At 51.9% G+C, this 18,730-nt stretch overlaps 2 protein-coding genes across 2 annotated transcripts in view; one reads left to right on the forward strand and one right to left on the reverse strand.

Moving 5' to 3' along the window:
- The first annotated feature begins 32 nt into the window (after positions 1-32).
- AGMAT (agmatinase) lies at positions 33-6,255 on the forward strand. The gene is made up of 8 exons (XM_026862928.1): positions 33-76; positions 1,424-1,861; positions 1,986-2,188; positions 2,943-2,991; positions 3,128-3,323; positions 4,151-4,330; positions 4,598-4,682; positions 4,807-6,255. Exons 1-8 carry the CDS (start codon positions 33-35, stop codon positions 4,878-4,880), a joined length of 1,269 nt encoding a protein of 422 aa, XP_026718729.1. The 3' UTR covers positions 4,881-6,255.
- The window catches only part of DNAJC16 (DnaJ heat shock protein family (Hsp40) member C16), a 13,768-nt gene continuing 568 nt past the window's right edge, over positions 5,531-18,730 (reverse strand). Inside the window, exons 2-15 of the mRNA XM_026862929.1 lie at positions 18,566-18,726; positions 17,586-17,652; positions 16,317-16,647; positions 15,298-15,482; positions 13,313-13,417; positions 12,551-12,709; positions 12,041-12,171; positions 11,499-11,682; positions 11,134-11,316; positions 10,806-10,882; positions 10,241-10,321; positions 10,041-10,139; positions 9,485-9,655; positions 5,531-9,054 (exon numbers count right to left, since the gene is read on the reverse strand). Of these exons, the coding sequence (XP_026718730.1) occupies positions 8,658-9,054; positions 9,485-9,655; positions 10,041-10,139; positions 10,241-10,321; positions 10,806-10,882; positions 11,134-11,316; positions 11,499-11,682; positions 12,041-12,171; positions 12,551-12,709; positions 13,313-13,417; positions 15,298-15,482; positions 16,317-16,647; positions 17,586-17,652; positions 18,566-18,726 (2,331 nt within the window). The 3' untranslated portion in view covers positions 5,531-8,657. The remainder of the gene's footprint in view (positions 9,055-9,484; positions 9,656-10,040; positions 10,140-10,240; positions 10,322-10,805; positions 10,883-11,133; positions 11,317-11,498; positions 11,683-12,040; positions 12,172-12,550; positions 12,710-13,312; positions 13,418-15,297; positions 15,483-16,316; positions 16,648-17,585; positions 17,653-18,565; positions 18,727-18,730) is intronic.

Below are 18,730 nucleotides of genomic sequence, written 5' to 3' on the forward strand. Positions count from 1 at the left end.
AATCCCTGGCTGCTCCTGCAGTTTCCAGGCCGATGACACAGTGTGTCAAATGGCTGATGTCCCTAATCGTCACAAGGTAACATGCCCTCGAGGTCTTGCACACTGAAACGGCCTCTCGTTCAGCAACAGTGCAAAACTACTGCCCAGGGAACGGCCCTGCTCTTCTGTGAACACAGCACACTGCTGGGGCTGTAAAAAAGGCCCAGAGCCTGGGAAATCACACAAAATGAGCTCTCTGGGCGAAAAGTTGCAGAAAAAGAGCTACTGAATCTTGGTCTAACCTTAACCAAAGCTACTGCTGTTTTTTTCTTAGATGCCGAGTTCTTGCAGTGTGTTTTTAGCCGGGATGGCTGCCTTGGATTTGTGTGTGTGCTCTCCTGTGAGCTCTGTGCCCCTGCAGCAGTGAGGCCAGTTCCCTGGACACTGTCCCTGTAGTTTTTTGAAGAGTAAATACTGTCACTTTTTTGGTAGATCTCTGCTCTGACCTCTCAGTTTGTTCTCTTTCTCTGAACCAACAAGAGCTGGTTAGCTCAGCAAGGCACAGCTCTGCTTGTTGACACACTGAGTCTTCCCTTGTCCCCACAGTACTGGGCATGGAATACACATGTATTCCATATCCAAACCAACTGTATGGAGCTGGCTTTCGGCTGTGAACAGATTCTGGGTTTTTTTTCCCCTTGATTTTCCTCCCAGGTCCAATCGTTACACGAGTAGGGAGACAAATTAGGAGCCAGAGCCACCCTATTTCAAGCGTGTTGTTATTAGGCCAACCAGGCTTTGATCTGTGCTGGATAACTCCAGACATTGGAAACTTGCTTCCCCTGGAAATCATTTCATTTCATCTCTCTGTCCTCAAAAATGGCCTAAAATGCTTGTCCCGCAGCACTGCCTCTGGTTCTTAAATCCCTATTATTGCTTCTCGTGTGCTCGCATTTGGTCTGTCAAGGTTCTGCTGAGGTTAGACTTTTTTTTTGTTTGCTTTCACTGCCAGCTTTTTGTTAATGAGACGTTTTTATGATTTTTTCAGCACTGCGGGGGCTTTTGTAAAGTGCAGTTTAAAAGTATATGCTGTTAATGCAGCCAGTGCTGCCTTACTTTCTGCAAATGCCCGAGGGGAGCGAAACTGGAACATTTCCCAGGGTGTCCCTCTTGCCTTCTCGTGCTGATCCCCAGGCAGGCTCTTGACGGAGACGCTCGAGCTGAAGCCCCTTGCTGCCGCGTTTGTTGCTGGTGTTTGCTGGGAAGAGGGTGCTGTGGGGAAAACGGTGTGGCCAGGAAGGGGGAATGTGAAGCCCAAGCCCAATCTCTGCCCTTCCCCGAGCCGCGGGGTGTCTGGCTGCACTTTGAGCCCTGGGGAGGGCAGGGGGAGGCTCGGTGGTGGCTGGCTCTGTGGCTGGCTCTCTGCCTGGCTGTGGCACTCCAGCCGCGACACTGCAGGCTGCGGCACACCTCGTTCCACTCCGTGTGGGGCAGAGGGTTGGAGCCCGCGGGGCAGGATGAGACACCTGCTTTGGGCTGCCTGCAGCCAGCCCCTGCCCTGGGAAACCAGGCTCGGTGCTCGCAAGCTGGTTGCGTTTGCTGCAGCGGCCACCCCACGCCATGGCTGGTGGCCCCCGGCTCTCCCAGCTGCCTCCAGCTCCTCACCCGGCGCATCCACAGGGCACCTCCAGCACCCGGGGCACGGGGCCCCTTGCCGCTGGGGCTCGCAGTTCAACGTGCCCCCCAGCGCCCAGTTGGTGGCCCGTCCTGTGGGGGTCTGCTCCATGATGAAACTGCCCGTTCAGGCATCGTCGGAGGGACTGGACGCAGCTTTTGTCGGCGTCCCTCTAGACACGGGCACGTCCAACCGGCCAGGAGCCAGGTGAGGGCCAGCCCCGGTGCCAGGGAAGCTGATGCTTTGCTCCGGCCGACAGGCACGGCTCTGCTCACGCGGCGCTGGCCTGGGGAGCTCTGCCATTTTCCCCAGCTTTTCCCCATCTCCCCAGGTTTGGCCCACGCCAGATCCGGGCCGAGTCGGCAATGGTGAGGAGGTACAACGCCAGCACCGGGGCAGCGCCCTTCGACTCCCTGCGGGTGGCTGACATCGGGGACGTGAACGTGAACCTCTACAACCTGCCCGACAGCTGCCGCCTCATCCGAGAGTCCTACCAGAGGATCGTGGCCTCGGGCTGTGTGCCCCTCACCTTGGGTAAGGACCCTGTGCCTCCCTGCCTGGCCACTGCCTCCCTGCTCATCCAAACTCCCTCTCCTCCTGCCCTCGTGTGGTCTGAACACGGTAGAAGGTGAGTGATGAATGCGTCCTCCACTAAATCATGGGCTAAAGGGGTAAATCCTGGGTAAATTTATGCACTCTCTGCCATCGGTGATATCTTGTATCAAAAATGGGGAGAAGGGGTCAGCCAAGAGACTTTTTTAGCACACAGCCTGCAGCTCAACTGCAAATTCAGTCGGCAGTGTGCTTTTGGTGTCCTGTTGAGCAGGACCCAAAGCAAGAGCAGTCTCTGTCCCTCTGGAAAGCTTCAAGCTTGAGCGAGTGCCCAGCCGTGTGCTGCTTTGCACAAGGCGTAATTTGGACGCGTGTTCGAGTTTCCAGCTGTTGCAGCTTGGCATCAGTAAACGAAGTGTGTATAGAGTAATGAGGGGCAAGTTATCAGTTACAGCGTCCTCAGATGTGAATCAAGCACTTATTTATAAGCCTGGTCAAGGGTCCTGTGCCATGGGCTGCCCCTGCCAGCAGTCGTGCATCTCTGGTCCTCCCCAGGAGGGAAGAGGAGAGAGGAAGGAACCTGCACCCAGGAGCCTCAGGTTTTCTTTTGGGAACAAAGGCCTGGGGTGTGTAAAGAAATGCAGGATAAATGCAAGGGGTGGGGGGGAAAATCAGCTGGGAACAAATGTAATTAATTCTGAGCACCCTTTACACCCTCATCCCTGTCGTGTTGCAGGTGGAGATCACACAATAACGTACCCCATCCTGCAGGCTATGGCAGAAAAGTAAGTTTCTAACCTGGAACTGTAGAATAAGGACCTAGAAGGAGCCTCGGGGAAGGTTCCTGGTGTGCTGGCCGCGGTGTAGGCAGGGCCATCGCGCACAGGGTGGCGACTGATGTGGCCACCTTGTCTCAACCAGGCACGGTCCTGTGGGGCTGGTGCATGTGGATGCCCACACTGACACTGGAGACAGAGCCCTGGGGGAGAAGATCTACCACGGGACCCCGTTCCGGCGCTGTGTGGAGGAAGGGCTGCTGGACTGCAGCCGCGTGGTCCAGATCGGCATCCGCGGCTCCTCCTATGACCCCGATCCTTACAAGTACTGCCGGGACCAGGTAAGCTCAGCTGCAGGCATACGCCGAGCGCTGCTTTCTCTCCCTGCCATTAATATTCCCATGTCATTACTATTTACAGAATCACAAAATAATCAAGGTTGGAAAAGACCTTGAAGCTCCTCCAGCCCAACCATGAACCTCACCCTGACCCTTCCCAACTCCACCAGATCCCTCAGCGCTGGGTCAGCCCGACTCTTCAACCCCGCCAGGGATCCTGGGGACTCCCCCCCTGCCCTGGGCAGCCCATTCCAATGCCCAACTGCCCCTTCTGCAAAGAAATCCTTCCTCAGAGCCAGCCTGGGCAGCTTGAGGCCATTCCCTCTGGGCCTAGCGCTGGCTCCTTGGCTCAAGAGACTCATCCCCCCTCTCTGCCCCCTCCTGGCAGGGAGTTGCAGAGGGCCAGGAGGTCTCCCCTAAGCCTCCTCTTCTCCAGACTAAACCCCCCCAAGTTCCCCCAGCCGCTCCCCAGCAGACCTGTGCTCCAGACCCTGCCCCAGCTCCGTTGCCCTTCTCTGGACATGCTCCAGTCATTCAGTGGCCTTTTTGGGGTGAGGGGCCCAAAACTGAACCCAGTCATCGAGATGCAGCCTCACCAGTCCAGAATACAGGGCTCAGATCCCTTCCTTGTCCCTGCTGGCTAGCAGGAAAAGAAACATCGCTTGGCCCACAGGATGAGCGTTCCTGGCACACTGAGCCGTTAGCTGAGAATAAGAAAGAGGGGTGAGTGGAGGGTGCTTCAAGATTTATGCTGGCAGAAATCTCTGGCTGGGCAGGGGATGCTCCACTTTGCCTGCCTTTCCCTGAGCAGATCCTGTGTGTGCCCACAGGGCTTCCGGGTGGTCCCAGCTGAAGAGTGCTGGAGGAATTCTCTGGTGCCGCTGATGAGGGAGGTGAGGAAGCAGATGGGGAACAAGCCTGTGTACCTCAGTTTCGATATCGATGGAGTAGACCCCGCGTACGCCCCGGGTACTGGGACGCCAGAGATAGCTGGGCTCACGCCTGCGCAGGTAAGGGGGAGGCAGCTTTGTTTCCCAGTGGGACGGGGACTTTTTTGCTCCCATTCAAGGAGGTTGTGCTGCCAGCGCAGCAAAGTGAAGGGTTGGGGAGGGTTAGGGAGAATTTCATAGCAGGAATGAGGAAAGGAAATGTTGAACTGATGTGATTAGGTCTCTATAGGTTGGGTAGCCTTAGCTGCATATGGGAAAAGCAGAGCCCTGACAAGGTCAGATGTATTTCATGATCCCAAATCTGTCGTTTTGTTTTGTTTTTCCTAGGCTTTGGAGATTATTCGTGGCTGCAAAGGCCTGAACATAGTAGGATGTGACCTTGTAGAAGTTGCACCTATGTACGATGTCTCTGGTGAGTCTAAAGGTGGTTGAGAGTAAGACGGGTGTGCCTGGCAGAGGTGGCTGACCGCCCCGGGGGAAAGCAGCTGGGCATTCATGACTTGGGAATTTTTTTTTCCCTTTTTCTCTTTTCTTAGGTAACACAGCCCTCCTGGGGGCAAACCTGCTCTTCGAGATGCTGTGCGTTCTCCCCAGCGTGAAGACAATGTGAGGGCAGCTCCTGGGGACAGGACAGCTCTGACCCCCACCTGGCCTGTTCCCCTCGACCAGTTGCAGTGAACGTGGGCTTTGCAGTAAGAAATAAATGCCATTTACCGCTAGAAAAAGTAATTTTAAGCTGACAAACCATAGGTAGCAGGTTGAGTTTGAACAGCCCATTTAACTGGTGGCTGTTGCTTTTGAGTTTGCCTGGGAAAGGAAAAGATGAGGGTAATGGTGTTTTGCCTCTGCTTTCACAGCTGGAATTACTCACCCAGCTCGTGGGGGTCATGGCAAAGCTGTTGCTGGTACAAGTTTCCTCCCATTAAGCTGCAGCAGCAGGAGGATGAAGGCAGAGGGAGGGAGGGCACCTGAAGGTGGAGAGTAGGGGGATATGGGGATGAATTTCTGCTGGGCCTGACCAGGTGTATCCTATGGCAGGAGCAATTTAATTGCTCCTGGAATGTCCAAGCTGACATGGAGGTAAGGTTAGTTTATACACGGAAACACGGAGCCACCTCATCACACATTAAAATAGTTTATTTTGGTTGTGAATCTGTAATTGTCTTAAAACAAAATGACATCAGTGCCTGTTCACAAATACAAAACAAAACAAAAATAAAAAAGACAAATCTGCCAAATAAGTTAATTCCCTCCCCCCCCCTCTCCCAGTATCAAAAGTGCAAAATATGTACCTAGTTTTCAGTCCTACTTCTCAGGCTGCGTTAGTGCACTAGTTCCCAGAAGGATTTTGGCGAACGGCAGAGGGGAGGCTGCTGCCCCCCACGCTCGCTCCAGGGAGGAGTTTTGGTACAACTTTCAGACTGGGGGCCTGCATCCCTTTGCTTCAGCTTCTGAGCGGTGTGCGCTCACTCAAACCTGACTAGAGCAGTGCACTAGGGCTGAATTTCCTCCATCTTTGGATTACGAACCACCATGTGCATAACAGGATCGTGGGTGCGTTTCGCTGACGATACGTTACGATACGGGTCGAGTGGTGCCAGAGGCAGCAGGTTAGAAAATGATTGGGGTGGGGGTGAGGGGAAAACAGCTCGCAACTGCTGGGAGAGGGCAGGCAGACCTCAGGCCTAAAGCAGCCTCTGACCACACTCTTCTACAAGAAAGCAAAACTCCCAGTGTTCCACGCTGGACGCTAAAGAGAACTAAACGAGGGGTTTAGAACAGTTTGGTGTTGGCATCAGCCCATGAAAGAAGTTTTTTCCAGAAAACAGTGACACAGGCAGAGTTAGTCAGACCTGGTTAAAAGCAGTGAAGGGCAGTTACAGCTAAAAGGGAGCTGTGCGCCCATCCGGCCACAGCCAGCAAGGGTGACTGTTGCAAGCACTCCTGAAACAAAACGCAGTCTAAAAGGGGAGGTTACCTGTGCTGAAAAGAAAATTAAACAAAGGATTCCAGCAGGTGTGTGGCACACAAATTGTATTTTGAAGGCCACAGGCCTTCTCACTTGGGGCAGGGCTGAATTCCCTTCCTGGAGCACAACTAGGCACTTCTTTTTAATGTGTCAAGGGTTTTCTCCTGGTTTCTGATTGGAAAAGACAGCAGAGACCCAGAAAGTATTTTTTTTTTGCTTTTGCAAACATTTTAAAAAGTTAGGCAGAGCCTTCCACTGGGCTAGAACCTATCCTAGCCAGGTCATGCACGGCAAGCTGCAGGAAAAGCACCAGAGTGCTACGGCGATTGCTCTAGCCAAATGAAAATGAAGTCTAGCAGTGTCAGGCCGGCGTTTCGCTCCCCCTTCCACTCTATTTCAGTGGTACGTGTGCACCTTGGAAGTTCTTTGGCAGGGAGAAGACCTCACCTTCCTTCCTTCCTTCCCTCTACTTTAGTGCCTCGTTCATGCAGCAGCACAAGCTGCGGCCTAGAATCCACTGAGCTAAAATTAAGTAACCTCACATAGGGTCAGTTGGTAGCATCGTAGCCTTTATTTGGAAGTACATTATACAGGGTGTTTGAGATACCTGTGGTGGTCGAAGCATGCCAATCTGCTCCCCGGGGCAGGAGGAATGCAGCAAGCCAAGGGTTTGTGAGCAACTGGGTCACGTGGGCAGTAAAATGACTTGAGCGTTTCCCGATTTCGTGGGGGATCGGCAGCTGGCTCAGAGATTGGTTATTCCTACTAACTGGCTGCTCTGCTGAGATGGTAACTAAGGTAGCGAGGGCCAAGTGAGCTTTTAATTAACACCACGTTCTTGAGCAAGTGCTCTACCGTTGGGTTCAGAGCCCTGCGGCCACAGCCATCCTGCTCAGCTCCCCCGTGCTTTGGCAGTGCTGCAGCCCCACAGTGCCATGGCAGGGGCCCGGCTCCGGCGCAGCAAGGACCAGCCCCGACGATGGCGTCTGCCCCGGGGCAGTGAAAAGGAAGAACAAGCCCCACAGGGTTTCAGTCCTGGTCACGAAGAGAAACCCTGCTGCTCCGCTTTATCGCTTGAGGAGTGGAAAGCAGCTGTGAGGCTGCTGCTTGCCTTCCCTCCGCTTTAGCAGGCTGCCCTTTTCCCCTGGTGTTGGAAGTGGCTGTTAGGATCAAGACTGCTAGAGCAAAGCATAAACTAAACCTGCGCTTAACGACTGTTCTAGCTTCACACAGACCTATGAGTTCAAAAAGACAAAAACCCCCCAATGCACACAAACAAAAACCCAAGGCAGCAGCCTGCATGTTGAGAAACAAAGGTTTGTGGCAAGAAGGAAACAGGTGAGAGGCTGAAACCAAGCATCTTAAACCCAAGCCTAAACCAAAAGGAGTTTCACATGTAAGCAATGGTCTGATGATACAGCACTTCTGGGGCAACATTTCAAGAGTACAATCATCGAAGAATTAGGTTCCTTGATACAAAGAAAGGTTGGTTTGTACTACAGATGTAAGGGTGTGTGAAAGGAGCCTGGACCGACTCCCTAGCAGCTAGGTAGAGTTTCTTTTACACATCTACTGGCTCATAGCAGCTCACGCCTACAATCTGAGGACACAAAGTTATGGCTCTAAGATACATCGTCTAAAATCGACAGAAGCAGAAAGGCATCTGAAAAATCAACGTGACATTTAAATGGCTCCACACCTTTACAGTATTTATGGCCGTGCAAAACCCCTTCCCTCCCCGGTTATGGTTTAGCTGGTGAAGCTGTACGTGGAACTGTGACACGAGGAGCATGAAACATGCAGATCGCCCACTAACCTGCACCACGGGTGAGTCCCAGCTACAGGTTTGCTACGAGGGAGATGCTCCCGACCATACTCTAGATCACTTACCCGGGAAAGGCCGATAAAAGCACGACTGCCTGGTGGGAAGAGACCTTTTGGAAGGGCAGGGCCTGGGAGGGGCTGCAGGGTCTTGCCAGTGTTACACCATGCACCACGGGCTGAGCACACAGTGAAGGGGAGGGAGAACCACGACCCGACCTGTGTCACTGGCCACGTTCATACCAGACCAAGTCACTGCGGCAGAGAAGTCATGGGTTTTTCTTCAACCGAGGTAAAATGAGAGATGGAACGGGGGCGACTCGGGAAGCAGATGCAGCAGGACACGAAGGGAAAAATGGACTTCTTGGCTCTTCGGTAGTACGGCATCCAAACGCACGAGTTGGTGGAAGGAGTTTCAGTGCGCTTGGCTGCGCTACTGGGCTCCAGACGCAGGGAGATATTTTCAAGTCGCCGGCCCCAGGCGAGTTCATCTCAAACCTAAGGTCCATTCGTCACGCTTGTCTGTGTATTCCTGGAAAGAGTTGTCCCTTGTCATCTTCGTAAAAAGTTTGTCCGTTAGAATCTCTTTAAAATCCCTCAGTCTAGTGCGGGCCATGAGGGGATATAGAACCTCTGTAAGGAACCCTCTAGGAGACGTTCCATCCAAAAGGACAATTTGTGTAATTTGTTTTTAATAGATCTAGATCCTGGGCTGCAGGAGGATTTTCCTCTGGCTTCCGTGGCTAGTGAGGAATCGTAATCCTCACACGACCCCAGGGTTCCCCCCTCATCCCCTGATCTGTGAGGCTTAAAGAGGCAGAAGTATTTCTTGTGGCCATTCAGAGCCAGGACGTAGCCTGTGTAGTCGCGCTCCAGGAAATGCTTGTCATACTGGTTTGGGATGGGGGCCGCGTCCTGCGCAAACTCTAACAGGTACTCCAGCCATTCCCGGTGCTTGTCCAGGCTGAGGAAGGAGAAATGAAGAGAGCTGCTCCTGGGGGAAGAGCAGAGGAGAAGCAGGATTAGCATGTCTCCCGAGTCAGGCTGGATTCCTACTGGATCAGTAAGCATTTGTAAACCAGGGCAGGCACAGAGCTGTGTCACCATAGCTCCTTTTTTAACCGAGTTCAGCACAGGTGATGATTATGTAGCATGCAGCACTGTCATCCTTTGTTAAAATGGAGGTACAGCCAAAGCAGCAGCAGCAGCACCAGACCTGTCCAGCCACCTCCACCAACTACAGCTGGGAAAGGCCGCTCGGTTTTCAGTGGCTTGCTGCCACTAATGAGTGCAGAGGCTGCCCTGCTCACCAGAAGTGTTTTCTCCTGGCAATCGAGCTACCACTACTCCCAACTCACCATCAGAGCAGTGTTACACAAGTTGTTCAAACAGTAACAGAAACCCAGGAGAGGGCCCCAGCCTACCCTGTGAACGTGTAGACTTCCAGGGCAAACTTCTGGAGGAGGGCGGTTTTGGTTGAGTTGGACAGGATCAAGACCACGTTCATGTGTCCCGGCCTCAGGCGAACCAAGTTACTGTTGTAGTTGATGTCTGTTAGCTCAGTCACCTCGACAAAACCCTTTTTGGGAATCCTGCTGCAACAAAACAGTGACCGAGTGAAAGGGGAACGAGGGACCGGGAGCGGCTGAGGAAACTGAACTCGTTCCCCACCCCCTGTGCCCTGCAGCTAAAGCCAGTTTAATTGGTGCAACGGCCAGACTTGTGTCTTCCTCAATGAGTCAGTCAGACCTTCACCTTTCCCTGAGGATGACGTCTGGGGCAAACTCATGGGAATCACTTCATAACTAAGTTTGTGCACCCCTGTCCATGCTGGCCTGGGTCCTGGCTGAACACTGCTCCCACCCACCTCGCTGTGCCCACACGATGACTGCACTATTCTGACACTTTTCTGCTGTCCAGCTAACCCTTCCCAAGCAACGCTTCGGCAGGAAACATTTCTGGAGAAATTAGAGAAGGAACCTGTTACTCTCTTTGCTGAAGCTCGGGTCGTTCTTCTCAGTCTTTACAGCAGTTTCTTCTTTCTCAGAGGGAGGAGAGTCCCTTGTATCACTAGAATCGCTGCAACGGAAGGTTATTTTGTGTGTGTTTAAGGCACCAGATTGGATTGAGGTGCTGTTGGCTGAACTGTAAGATCCCCTAGGATCTTGGCGTGCACTCACCTGAAAGCCTGAACAATAACAGTGCCAAAGAGAATGAAGAGCGCAGAGAAGAGCAAGGACAGCAGTGGCATCATTTCTCGCCTGAGGGGAAGATTTGCAAACAGCAATCAGGTCTGCAAGTTGCATGGTTTCTGCTCAAATTTCAGTTCCTGTCTACCTCAAGTAATACCATGCAGTTTCCCCACAAACTCAGCTTGTTTTCTGGGATCTTAAGGAGGATTAAGATTTTGAGCACCATCCTGCTCCGACCCAAAAGGAGGAGGACAAAAATGGTTGCATTTAAAAATAAGGCTGTGGGGAAGCTGTGAAAAACAACAGTTGATTCGTGTTTTCAGGAATGTAACGTCCACGCTCAGCCTCACAGCCAGAGTACCCAGTACTTGAGGCAGAAGCTAACGTCACCATGGTGTCACTGCTCTTCACCTGAATCTCAAGAGAATACAGGCACCTATGTGTTTTGATACATTCTCAATTCCTGATAATAAGAACCCAGTTCTAATATGCATCTGAACAAGATAGCAGCAATCCTGCTCCCTGTTGAGACTTGTTAATACCCAATCCATACCAGTTACTGTGAAACAAACTGTCCCAGCAGTCCGAGATATAGTCCAGCATGGAGTAGAGCCATCGGATAAGGAACATCTGTTTAAAAAGAAAAAAACAAATGAGAAACCTGCTATATCCAGAGCCCTGACAGGACTCCCACCCCTTAAACAGAACCCTGGGCTGAATCAGCCTCAGAGTGCGCCATGAGCTTCCTTCCATGAGTGAGAAAACTTGTAAAAGTCTTGTCTTGGTATTGTAAAATATAAATAATGCCCATGAATGACCATAATGGGACTGTCCAAAAAGGCAAGGTGGTTTTTAGGCAGCTGAAATGGCCAGGCACTTACGGGAGCGAGTTCGTCATTCAAGTCTGCCAGGACAGTCTCTGAAGAGAGGAGCCCGGAGTCTGTCCTCAGCTGATCCAGAAGATCCAGGAGGATGAAGTTGTCCTCTTTGCTGCCCTGCCAGGCCTCCTCCAAGGTTTTATAGGCGATCTTCCCTGCGTTATTCCGTCTCTCCAAAATGACCACCTGCACGAGCCAATAACACCGCAGACGTTAGAGAGGAAGGTACTCTTTACTAGACAGACGTTATGCTTCAAATCACCGCTCAGAATTAGGTGTCGGATCAAGGTAAAGCATCCCACATAAAGTGATGTGAGTTAGAATGACAGAGGAAAAGAAGGGAGGAAAAAAAAAAAGGAAACTCTCACAGCTGATTTTCCCCGATACTTCTCCTCATCCATCAGCAAGGCGTCCACAAACTCTGGCTGCCGATCATTATAGATGTGCACAAACTTCAGCGTGTCCTTTGTGTTGGCCACAGCAAAAGTCAGAAACGCCTCGTAAGCCTCAGCAAACTTATCGCCTTCTCCGGTAATCAAGACCACACAGTGCCTAGGCAACACAACGAGACGGAGGATTAGGAACCATTCTGGATGCGAGAGGAAACAACCATCCCCTTTCCTCCAGCCAGAATGATCCTGAAGAGCCAGAAATCCAATTTGTTGCTTCCAGGCAGCCCGCTCCTGACTTCTGTATACTAAGCTCCCCAGCCTGTCACCCTGTTCCTCCTCCCTTCCACCTGCACTCTGCCCAAGGATGTGCCTAGTAAGGCAGGAAAACTATCAAATCATTCAGATAGCCAGCATGATCCAGTGCAGTTGTTTTCCTTCTCCCTCAGAATCAAACAGAAAGTGGCTTTAGGAGCCTCAGGGAACAAAATAGCGGGGACGTGTCACCCACGGGGCCTTACTTTCGCTGACGGTGAGACTTCTTCACGGGACACAGCTCCTGGAACAGCCTCTGGCTGGTGAGTCTGGCTACCATTAGGAATTTATTCTGGGAAAGGAAGTCGTCAATGAGCTGCTTCTTCATATCTCGTGCCTGGTGAGGACAAAGAAAGCAGAGGTCAGAACCAAGCAGGATGAGGAGAGTAAAACTGTCGTGACATTCATGTTTGAAGCCTGGGGAAGGCTGCCAGCCATCACAGTCCTCGCTGAAATCACACAAGATGTTTTGAGGTCCTGAGACTGAGAAGCGACCTGCAACCACCCTCCTCAAAAGGTCAGACACTAGAGCTGAAGCCTGCTGAGCTTCCTCCTCACTCAGAGTCGCTCTCTGCTTCCACAGAAGCCCAAGTTTAAGCTGAGGATGAATGCTCTTGCTCTGAAAGGCACCACCGACCGACCTCTCATCGCAAGCTCGGTCAGAAAACCTCAGTGTCCATCTCACATAAGCTCTTGGAGAGGGCTCTGAGCAATACCTGCACAACATCAGCGGGCCTGTCGACGTGCTCCTTGAAGATCATCATGGTGGGAGTGTAGACGTTGATGTTGTACTGACTGGACAACTGCTCAGTTCCTCGGAGCCCGACGTACACGTAACCAAAGGACAAGTAGTCACGGTATGCAAAGGCAGTCAGCTGAACGGGAGGAAAGCACCGGCGTGTGTTTATGTTAGAGAGCAAACAACATTTTCTCCCCCGAGCGCTTGTGGAGACTTTGCTTTGAGAACACCTCCCGCAGTTTAAATGTCACTGGGCATGCGCTGCAGGAGGTAAAAGCCCTCCTGCTCCCTGGCTGAGCTGCAGTTTGCATTCTCTTAGTCATTGTACAGGAAGCCTCAGTGGATCCACAGCTTTATTTTACAACCTGACATTTTGCATGGTAGCAGGAGTTTCTTAGGAAACAGGCTTTCCAGTAACCCAAATTAGATATGCCACAGAAATCTGTCGTTACCAATAAAGGTTGGGATGTGCCTCTGTTGCTGCAACCTCTGAAACCCACCCGCACCTTTGCATCCACTAAGGGAGGATGTTTTTCAGGAGAGAAAAACAAACTCCTAACGAAGTTGGTCATCTGGCCATGCCATTTTCAACTGACACAAATCAACTTGCTCTCCCCTAGAACCAGCCAGTAGTATTTAGAGGCATCGGTCTGCTTCTGCTCGCAGCAATATCACATTTTCTTTTGGAACAGCTGGATTTATTATCAAGTCAAGAATGCAGCGATAGAAATCACATTACCTTGTATAATAATGGCACAACTGGCATATGATCAAACAGAAGGACGTGGGGCTTGTTTTCTTTCTTCCAGTTGGAGAGAAAGCGGATGTAGTTTTTATCTGTAATCTTTAAATAGAGTCAGAACATGAGTTTAACCTTGGAGTCGTTAGACACATGCAGTGCTGGAGGATTAGGTGTCTGAATGAGAACTGAGCCTGAAAGAGCTGTCCAGTGTTACACAAAGCAGACTGTGGGTTTGTCTTTCCAACAGGTATGTCTGAGCTGTGCTTTTTTGATACAGGACATTAGCTGAAACCATCAGTCTCAACCCCACCAACCCTCTTAGTTACTGCACCCTCTGCTGATGCTGTTTCAAGTCCATGCTGATGTCACATTCATTATCCTAACTGTCCATTGGGGCCATATGCTTTATATATAGTGGGAAGCCAAGGGCTAACAGGAACCTCTGAGCTCCCATCAAACCTGCTCTGTTTCAGCTGTGGTACCTCTCTGACCTAGGGGAAGGAGATAAAGAGATATCACAGCTCATTTAGGGCCCACAGGGAGAAGAGCTGACTGCCAGCTCTGCTTTTGATGAGCTGTGGGAGGTGAACTTGCTGCTTTAGCTGAGGAAGGGGACTGCAGACCCGCTTTTGGGGTGAGGACTCAAATACCTGGAGGACAGCAGGCCAAGAATCCATTGGGAAGGATGGCCCTTGCCAAAGATCCCAAGGGAAAATGAGGTGAGGTGAAAAAGGCAGAGGACAGGCAGGTGAGAGCACGATGGGGGCTGACCCAGCCACAGCGCACTGGAATGGGGCATGGGTGCGTTCAGATCCTGCCAGAAATAACTCAGCAAGGCCAAAATGCAGGAATTTTTTATCTAGTAGGAGGTTTTACCAGTAACTTTGAAACACTGCCGGCTCCAGTTTCAGAGCTCCGAATCAAAACTGGACAAAGCAAACAACAGGTCTCTGGGTGGGTGTTTTAACAGACAATGCTTCCAAGCAGTCCTGAGCTTCACAGAATTACAGAATCATCTCTGTTGGAAAAGATCTTGAAGCTCCTCCAGTCCAACCATGAACCTCCCCCTGACCATTCCTAACTCCCCCAGATCCCTCAGCGCTGGCTCAGCCCGACTCTTCAACCCCTCCAGGGATCCCGGGGACTCCCCCCTGCCCTGGGCAGCCCATTCCAACACCCAACAGCCCCTTCTGCACAGAAATCCTTCCTCAGAGCCAGCCTGACCCTGCCCTGGGCAGCTTGAGGCCATTCCCTCGGGGCCTGGCGCTGGCTCCTTGGCTCAAGAGACTCATCCCCCCTCTCTGCCCCCTCCTGGCAGGGAGTTGCAGAGGGCCAGGAGGTCTCCCCTCAGCCTCCTCTTCTCCAGACTAAACCCCCCCAGTTCCCCCAGCCGCTCCCCAGCAGACCTGTGCTCCAGGCCCTGCCCCAAGCTCCGTTGCCCTTCTCTGGACACGCTCGAGTCATTCAATGGCCTTTTTGGAGTGAGGGGCCCAAAACTGAACCCAGTCATCAAGGTGTAGCCTCACCAGTGCCGAGTACAGGGGTAAGATCACTTCCCGTTGCTGGATGAAACCCCAAGGAAGGAGGGCACTGAAATCCAGCAGGCAGGCAGGGCACAATCACTGATTCCTAACCTAGGGTAGCTTTTGTACAGCTCTGGCAGCCATGGGGTATTACAGCTGAGAGAGCAGCAGGAGCACAAAGGTATTGGCATAACAGTGTGGTAGCTGGATTAGCCCTTTTGCAAGGAGCGGTGTTATGCAGCCACGTTGTGCCATTGCTTCCACCAACTCAGGGGTTTGTAGCTGTAATTACAGCTTTCAAAATGTCTCACTTCACCAGCCTCGGCTGGATGTCCTTGTGTTCGTGACACAGATCAGCTTGGGGGCTGAATTAAACAATTACCCACCAAAACAGCTAAGGAGAGATGAATATCCAGACAGACGCGAGAAGCAGCACGTGTCACTCTTACCAGAGCATACCTTTTCTACAAGATTCCCTGGCAGGAGGTTCTCCACGAACTGCCGCAGGTTTTCTCGAATGACAGCATTGTGGAAGAAGGTTATTTTCCCGTTAATGAGCCCTAGTATGGACGGTGTGCTGTGTGCACCTAGGTGATGGGCAAGGCGCCTTTCATACCCAGCGTGAACGACTCCAATTCCCACTCCTGAAAAAGGAGAGTAGGTTCACGTGAAGGATCACTGATGACCCAAATCAGGAGAAAACTGAGGTTGTAGACGTGTTCCCTTGCCCAGAAGTTTTTCATGGGACTGTGCCTCCTAACTCTGTACTTCCCTCCTCTTGCAAGCCTTGAAAATTCTATCTAAAACTCATAGCTTTATCTATGGAGAGAGAACACACTGTCCTCTGTTGTTCTGTCTACTGGTATTTCACGTGCTACATTAAAACCTCAAGGAGAAAAAGCTTAGTAAGTGGGGACTGCACTGCCTGTGTCTCCTGCTGTTGAGTCTACATGTTTTTATGGAAGAGCATGCAGGCAACATTTTCAGGGAGAACAAGGAAGCTGGGGGCGAAGGGACAAGTACAAAATACCCCCTTGACATCCAAATGCGTTCAGTAAGTTTCAAAACTTCACTGTATGGTAGCGGCCCTAAAGTCAAGGACATATTCTGCAGGGATCTTTGCTTGTCAAAGCCATCCAAGTGCAGGGCAAAGAGGAGCACAGCCTTCGTGCTGGCAGCCTAAATTCGTCGTGGCGTGATCAGCCCTCGGCCACACCATCGTTATTGGCGTCAGACTAAGCCACTCGCCGCCAGGACAGGAGAAAAGGCATCTTGCCCTTGTGACCTACAGGACTGTTTTTTTCCTCATTTCTAACATACAGCCTCATCAATGATGATGTTAGTAACACACGAGAAAGCGTTAGGATAAATCCCTGGGGAAATCTACGGATTAAACTCACTCCTCCAAAGCTGAAGGCAGTCACCACAAGCTTGTGGGGCGAGGGACACGCGCTCAGCCTAAACAGCCTCATCCTTACCCAGCGCCTCCAATTCCTGAGCGACCTCCTTCCACACAGGCTCAATGTGGATGCAGCTGAAACACCAGTCTGAGGTTATTTTAATGAGGTAAGGTTTCTTGAAACTATCTGGCACGATTTCATTGATGTAGTGGGAAAAATGAAGCAAATACTTCTCGTCGGAGGTGTCGCGCCTCTCCGAATTAAAGGGGAAATGGAAGAAGGACTCATCAAAATAGAAGCCTTCGTGGAAGTGGTGGAACTGGCGATGCTGGTGCTGAGAGTAGCCCTGGCTTTCCCCCGCATCTCCATAGCGATCAAAATTTGCCCTCTTTTCCTCATTGGAGAGAATCTGGGAAGTAGATGATAGAAAAACTGTGAGGGGGAACTGCCCTGCCAATAATCCCTTAGTAAGTAACTGCTGCTGCATAAGAACAGGCTCCAAGGGAACGTGCAGCCTTTGCTGTGCATTGAGGGATAAATATTCTGGAAAAGGGAACCAGCACATTGCCTCCAGGCTTGCTGCAGTAAATAAGGGTAAAAAAAGCCAAAGCCCAAAGGAAAGGAGCCTGTAAATCAAGACTGCTGTACCCATTTCTGACACCGATGGCTCCTTGAGCCTGAACGTCACGCTGTCTGAGCATCAACACTTTTCTGGAATGGCTTTTGCTGGCATCTACTTGAACAGCGAGGGTTTTCTCAGCGCATTGGAAAACACCAAAAGTTTTACCGAGCAGCCAGAAACCCCACAGAGGAACTGCATTTTTCAGCTGGAAAATGATGATTTGCTTTTGTTTCTGCGAGCTCAGCTTGCCTGCTGTGGAAGTATTGGGTCAGCCGCCACAAACTGGGGCAGCCACTTTGGAGAGCCACGCAGGAGCAATGCGCAAATAACTACTTATGCAAAAAATAATTTGAAGCGACTAAAGCCCTGCAGTGATTAACGTTGCTTACATCACTCCCAAAATGCTTATGTGGAGGCGTGACACGGACAAGATGGCCACCCAGCTGTGCGGGGCTGAGCAAATACCTGCTCCTCCCTCGTCTGAGGCATTTTAGTGAGAACAGAGCAGACCTGTAGCAAAATATTTGCCAGAGAGCCCACGTTGGTGACATCCAGAGGCTCTCTGTTGAGAAAAAAAGACCAAACTTTTCTGGATAGTAGTGTCCACCTCCACAGGGTCAAGCACCTTTCTGTGTGTACACAGAAAATGCACAAAGCCCCATACATAGAAATAAGGTCACTTAACTTTTAATGACAGCACGTGTTTAGCAAGAAGAGCATGTTACCTCGTAGGCCTTGCTAATCTGGATGAATTTGTCTTCTGCTCCCGGGTCCTTGTTTTTGTCAGGGTGCCTACGAGGCAGAACCAGAGGAAAAGGGGGTCAGCAGCTCCCCGGGGGGGACAGCGAGCTGTCAGCCTCCGTTCAGAGGCGAGCAGGACACGGACAGTTAGGGTGTGCGGCGGCAGCATCCCCTGAGGCTGAGATGAAGATTTTATATGTGCTCTCCCTGCCTAAACCCCATCCCAAAACTCAGCACCAGGACGTGTTTCATGTGCCTGCAGCTCTGTCCCTCCATCTGATCCGTCAGCAGCAGCCTGAGCTCAGGACGAGGGAATGTGTATCCTTCCTACCTGCTGCAGCAATGCATCCCTCTGCTCCCGCCCTACATATCTGAGTTCTTCCTGTAAACTGTCTCCCGCCACAGCCCTTGGGGATGTCTCAGCCAAAACTCTGCAGGCTCTCAAAGCTCCGGGTGAGGCTGTTTTCCAGGAAACCCCTCGAGCCTGCTCATCAGTGTGCGCCACCAAAGTGAGGGCTGCAACATTTGCTGATCCAAGGTGTTCCCCTCCCACGGCACGGGTTGAGTTTCCCTTAGATATATCAAACTGAGACTTAGACCCTGGTGTATTAAAGGTTCCCAGTTGACTCTGGGAGAACTTCTTCCCCCGTAGCCAGGCTCCGGGAGGGTTTTATAGTTTGGATTGATAGCATGAAGGCATCTGCTTGGTTTCAGGATGACTCCTGGCATGGGAGGAAGACCCGTCGCTCGTCTCTGACCGCCAGCGGAGCCTCGCCTGGCGCGAACCGCCAGGGAGGGTGGCTAATGCCACCACCCAGACGCGTTACCCGCTCCTCAGACCGTAGCGGCCTAGCTCTGTCAACCGAGAGAACGCGAAACGACACCGCGTGTCTGTCCCACCGTGTCCGTGTGTCCGGCCCGCCACGGAGCGGCATCAGAGCCCGGGGCGGAGGGAGGCACGTACCATTCCCGGGCGAGCCGCTTGTAGGCCTTCTTGATATCGGCCTGGCTGGAGCTCCGGCCGACCCCCAGGACGCGGTACGGGTCGAACTCCCCCGCCGCCACCTGCGCTCCCAGGGCCGCCAGCAGCAGGGCGGCAGCCCAGGCCAGGCCCGCCCGGCCCAGCTCC

This window comes from Athene cunicularia (assembly GCF_003259725.1).
Source record: "Athene cunicularia isolate RWA chromosome 21 unlocalized genomic scaffold, athCun1 chr21_part1, whole genome shotgun sequence".
Classification (NCBI taxonomy): domain Eukaryota; kingdom Metazoa; phylum Chordata; class Aves; order Strigiformes; family Strigidae; genus Athene; species Athene cunicularia.

Excerpts from the sequence above, each read along its gene's own strand:
- AGMAT (XM_026862928.1), top strand. The coding sequence starts at position 33 with ATGACACAGTGTGTCAAATGGCTGATGTCCCTAATCGTCACAAG. Across the intron at positions 77-1,423 it reads ATGTCCCTAATCGTCACAAG|CCGCGACACTGCAGGCTGCG; the intron begins GTAACATGCCCT and ends GTGGCACTCCAG. Across the intron at positions 4,331-4,597 it reads CTGGGCTCACGCCTGCGCAG|GCTTTGGAGATTATTCGTGG; the intron begins GTAAGGGGGAGG and ends TGTTTTTCCTAG.